The 5606-nt window shown below is 39.9% G+C and overlaps 1 protein-coding gene across 1 annotated transcript; it reads left to right on the forward strand.

Annotated features, from left to right (window-relative positions):
- The first annotated feature begins 3201 nt into the window (after positions 1-3201).
- On the forward strand, positions 3202-5381 carry LOC147848634 (uncharacterized). The gene has a single exon (XM_087338283.1). The coding sequence runs from the start codon at positions 3276-3278 to the stop codon at positions 5283-5285; it is 2010 nt and encodes a 669-aa protein (XP_087194409.1). The 5' UTR covers positions 3202-3275; the 3' UTR covers positions 5286-5381.
- The last annotated feature ends 225 nt before the right edge of the window (positions 5382-5606 follow it).

Genomic DNA, 5606 nt, shown 5'->3' on the forward strand with positions numbered 1-5606 from the left:
CCACTAGATAAGAACTGCAAATTGAGGGCTCATTTGGGAGCCAAAATAAAAGATGTAAACATGTATAGGTCTATGGTGGGCAGCCTCATATATTTGACCATAACAAGACCGGATTTGAGTTATGTTGTTGGATTAATCAGCCAGTTTATGCAACAGCCAACAAAGCCACATGTGGACTGCATAAGAAGAATTCTGAGGTATGTAAAAGCTACTCAGAACTATGGACTGTTTTACAGGGCTGATCTAGACATAAAGCTAGAAGGATATACAGATGCTAATTTGGCTGGAAGCCAAACTGATAGAAGATCCACAAGTGGATATATGTTTACATTGGGAAGTGCAACTATTTCATGGAGTAGCAAGAAACAAGCTACTGTTGCATTGTCAAGTACTGAAGCTGAGTATAAAGGAGCTATAATAGCTACCTATGAAGAGGTATGGATCAGAAGATTGCTTTCTGATTTGGGAGAATATATTGATGGTGTTGTCACAATTTGGTGTGACAATATGAGCATCATTCAGCTGGCAAAAAACCCAGTGTTCCAATCAAGAACAAAGCACATTGAAGTGCATTATCACTTTGTTAGAAAAAAAGTGATTGATGGAGAAGTGGATCTGTTGTATGTAAGTACAAATCAACAAGTGGTTGATATTCTTATGAAGAGATTGAGCATGGAAAAACATACACAGTTTAGAGACATGATGGGAGTTATAACCATCGGCATGGTAGCTGAAAAGCATGAAGAAAAGAAGATTGAAGATGACCTCAAGAAAGGATAAGTTGAGCTTGAGGGGGAGTGTTGAGAAGCAAGCTCAACAAAGCTATGTGATGCTTATTCAGAAATAAGCTATAATAGCTATTAGCTAATTAGCTAATTAGCTACTAGTGGACATAAAGGTGAAACAACTATTTAGCTATGCACAACTATTTAGCTATTGACAGCTATTTAGTTTTAGACAGCTGATTAGCTGCATATATAAGTCACTTATAACTTAGGTAAAAAGTAAGTAGAAAAGTAGAAGTAGTAAGTTGTAGAAGAGTGAGTAGTGCAGAGGTGAAGAACAAAAAACAGAAAACAAACGACATATGGCATTGACTACGGTGAGACTTTTGCACTTGTGGCGAAGATGAGCACTATTAGAACGCTTATTTCCTTAGCAGTGAATAAGGATTGGAAATTACATCAATTAGATGTAAAAAATGCATTCCTTCATGGAGAGTTGATGGAGGAAGTGTACATGGATGTCCCCCCAGGTTTTGGTACAATTCAAACAATAGGTAAGGTTTGCTGACTAAGGAAGTTGCTTTATGGATTGAAGCAATCTCCTCGAACCTGGTTCGACAAGTTAAGAAGGGCTATGGTGGGTATGGGATACGAACAGACAAATGCAGACCATATAATGTTTTTTCAACAACACAAGGAGCATACTACATTACTTGCTATGTATGTGGATGATATAATTATCACAAGTAACTATGAAGGGGAAATTGCCCAATTGAAGGTGCAATTGGGTAAAGAGTTTGAGGTGAAGGATCTAGGATTGCTACGATACTTTCTTGGAATTGAGGTAGCTCGTGGAGCCGAAGGAGTTGTTCTATGTCAGCGATAATATGTATTAGATCTTCTCATAGAAACTGGAATGTTGGGTTGTAGGCCCGTAGCTTCTCCAATCGACCAAAAGATCAAGCTAACTGAACTTGCAGGAGAGAAAGTTGATCATGAAAGGTATCAAAGATTGGTAGGTCGGCTGATTTATTTGACTCACACCCGTCCAGATATTTCATTCGCAGTAAGTGTCGTAAGTCGCTACATGCATGATCCGAGGAAAGATCATATGGATGCAGTGTACCATATTTTGAGATATCTCAAAGGTGCCCCGGGGAAAGGATTAATCTTTAGAAAACATGGTCATTTTAACATTGAGGGCTATTGTGATTCTGATTGGGCTAGTTGTGCTGATGATAGGAAATCCACATTAGGATACTGCATGTTTGTTGGAGGCAATCTGGTCTCTTGGAAGAGTAAGAAACAGTCAGTAGTAGTAAGGTCAACAGAAGCAGAGTATAGAGCTATTGCTATAGGAGTTGCAGAGATGTTATGGCTGAGAACTCTCCTAGTAGAACTAAAGGTGAATCAAGAAAATCAGATGATGTTGTGGTGTGACAATAAGTCAGCAATCAGCATTGCCAACAATCCGGTATAGCACGATAGGACCAAGCACATCGAAATCGACAAATTCTTTATCAAGGAAAAGCTTGATAATAGAATATTAAAATTGAGTGATGTTTCTACTGAACATCAAGTAGCAAATTGTCTTACAAAGGGAATTGGGCCAGTAAGTCTTACTAGATTGTGTAACAAGATAGGCTTAGTGGATATTTTTCACCCATCTTGAGGGGGAGTGTTGAGAATGTTTAAAAGTCATAACGGCTAGTCCAACAGCTAGTTGTTTCCAATTTAGCTAGTTAGCCCAACAGCCACATCTTGGCCTTTATAAAGAGGAACTTTCTCCTCTTGTAAAAATAAGCGATCTCTATATTTTCTCCCTCTAGTTCTGACATACCAATGTATATTATTGAACAAATGTGCCTTCTCCTTCTTCTTTACTAAGTACATTGTAACTTGCCCACAAAATATTCTAGTTGACTTGATTAGCCAATCCTATTACCTATTTCGCTCTTTCCTAAATACATTGTGTCCTACACATCTACGGTTTCCTAGATTAACACCTTATCAACCCATATGGTCGAGTTGCACACTAGCCACTCCTCATTTGGGGCGCTATCACAAAATGTGCACTCTAAGAACACATATGGGGATAGATTTACAACTTCAGGCTGATCATTGATTATATCTAACATCACCATTGTGCGCACTATGCACATGGCATCTTGAGGAGTCACTATGCACATGGTTCCAAAGTTGAGATATCTTTTCAATAGCTTTTTGAAATAAAGACCCATTCTTTGATAACAAAAGTCAATTCTTCTTAGCAAGACTGAAGAAAAACCTTCAAAAAAACAAATCTCTTTATTCTTCTACAGTTATGTATAGTTATCTCCTCTTATACATTGTAAAGCCCTTGTGCTCTGTTTCATCCAATATCTCCTTTCTCTCCACAATTACTTCCATTTCTCACATTACTACTGATAACAAATCCTTTGCATGTATCCACTTTTAAGCATGGTTAGACCCATGAGCATTACTAGTACTCTCTATTGCCTTCTATTTCTGCTGTCTTCCTTTACACTACTGCGAACCTCCGATTCTTGCATGAGAGGAGAAGCCGATGCCCTTCTCCGGTTCATGAATGCTGTGGACATAACATCTCTCGAATATTGGGGTTTAAGAAACAGCAATGGGAACTTAAACAGCAATGGGAGCTGTTGTGATTGGGAAGGAGTGAGTTGTGATGCTGTTTCTGGACAGGTTGTGGGCATTTCTCTCTCCAGCAAAGGTCTTAATGGGATTTTAGCTGCAGGATTAGCCGACATTCCATCTCTTCAAGTTCTCAACGTTTCGAATAATTACTTACATGGGCCTCTCCCACAAGATCTCTCAACGCTCTCATCCCTTCACACTCTTGATGTCAGTAGAAACCATTTCTCAGGCCAGCTGTCTGATGTATTAGTGAATTTGAGCTCTTTGCAATTGCTTAACCTCTCTACCAATGCCTTCAATGGTAGCTTGCCTTCTTCCTCTTCAAGGAATATGACCCATTTAAGGCTTTTTGTGTCTAGCAACAATGATTTAAGTGGAGATTTGCCATTCCACCTATGCCAGAGTGCCAAATTCCTTCAACACTTGGATCTATCCTCTAACAATTTCTCAGGAACGCTCTCAAATGATCTTGGCATCTGTCGTTCTCTCCGAGTATTGGATCTTGGTCACAACAACTTGGTGGGTAATCTACCCCGAGAACTCTACAACCTAACCTCATTAACAATGCTTCGCCTCACAAATAACCATTTCGATGGCATGCTAGATAATGCCATTGGCAACCTAATCAATCTCTCTCATTTGATGTTGGGCTCCAACAACTTCACCGGACAACTTCCCTCGAACCTATCCTCGTGTACAAACCTAAAGGTATTCACCGCGGACACAAACAAATTCACAAATTCATTGGACATCGTCCCATTCAATCAATTCCCGATGCTAGAGAACCTTGATCTCAATAGCAATGCTTTTGTCGGGTCAATCCCATCCTCGTTAACGGAGTGTGCAATGCTCAAGAGCATAAACCTTGCGCACAACAAACTTTCGGGGGAGGTCCCATCATCTTTGTATCGATTGAAGAACCTAACCACACTCTTGCTATCAAGCAACAGCCTTAATGTGAGCATAAGATCACTCGATGGGAGTGAACACCTCGTGGTGGTGATCTTATCCGAGAATGTGGTCTACGAGGCACTACCCGATAAGATGCAAGGGTTCACTAATCTACAATTTTTCTCTCTCAATAACATTGGCCTAAGGGGTTCGATTCCTGAGTGGTTGAGGATTAGTACAAAACTACAAGTGCTTGACCTTTCGTGGAACAACCTAACCGGATCAATCCCATCATGGATAGGGTCCTTTCCACATCTTTTCTATTTGGACTTATCCAACAATGCTTTCTCCGGAAATATACCGCCCGAGCTTTTCTCGTTGCTGGCGCTTATAAATCCCGATAACAACCTTACGGGATTGCAATTGGTTGTTAACAACCTCGCCATAGAACAAGAACTTGATGCTCAAGAGCTACAATACGCGCAAGTTTCAGATTTAGCGCCCTCGATTTACCTCTCCCACAATCACCTCCAGGGGTCCATACCTTCACAAATTGCTGCTTTTGTCATGCTTTTCGAGATGGATTTGAGTTTCAACAATTTATCAGGAAACATCCCAGAGGCAATCGGCTATATGAACGATCTAAAGAGCCTTGATTTGTCACACAACTCTCTCACTGGTTTAATACCTCCAGCATTGGCAAATCCCTGGTTTCTAAGTTATCTGAGTGTTTCGTACAATCAACTCGAAGGTCCAATACCTCTCGGAAACAAATTCTCGATATTTTCTCACAAAAGTTATGAAGGGAACTCTGGTCTATGTGGTGCCCCTTTATCCATTGCTTGTGGGAATGATGATGCCAACTCCTTTTCAGGGAGGAGCAAAAGCCCGATTAAGGCCACTGATATTTTTGAGCCGATTGGTGTGGTCATTGGTTATGTTGCATTCATAGTGGGTTGGTTCACTTGGTATGTCACGAGAAGAAAGATGGGAGAAGATTTGACCACATAAAATCTCCTTTACCTTCAATAATATAATGGATTTTAAGGGGGTGGGGACACAACAAATGTCAGCCAAATTTTGGAGCTTCTCTTTTTCATGATCATAAAGGACATCCAAAGTTGGTTGCAAACCTTTTGTCGGTTCAATGTAACATAACTATGTTCGATGAGTGCTTCAATTTCCTTTCTTCCATACACAAATATTGTGTTAATGTCGCTAAATTTATGTTTTATTCTTTCTTCCTCATTCTGTATTGAAGAATGATATGCTAAAATTCGTTTCTTTTGGCATTAAATTCTAATATGTTGTTCTCATCTCATATCCATGCTA

The sequence above is a fragment of the Azolla caroliniana genome, unplaced genomic scaffold (assembly GCF_043228905.1).
Source record: "Azolla caroliniana isolate FFs.n. ecotype wild unplaced genomic scaffold, voAzoCaro1.0.p SCAF_288, whole genome shotgun sequence".
Classification (NCBI taxonomy): Eukaryota; Viridiplantae; Streptophyta; class Polypodiopsida; order Salviniales; family Salviniaceae; genus Azolla; species Azolla caroliniana.

What these genes read in the sequence shown, in the direction of transcription:
- LOC147848634 (XM_087338283.1), top strand. Translation starts at nt 3,276, where the DNA reads ATGAGAGGAGAAGCCGATGCCCTTCTCCGGTTCATGAATGCTGTGGAC.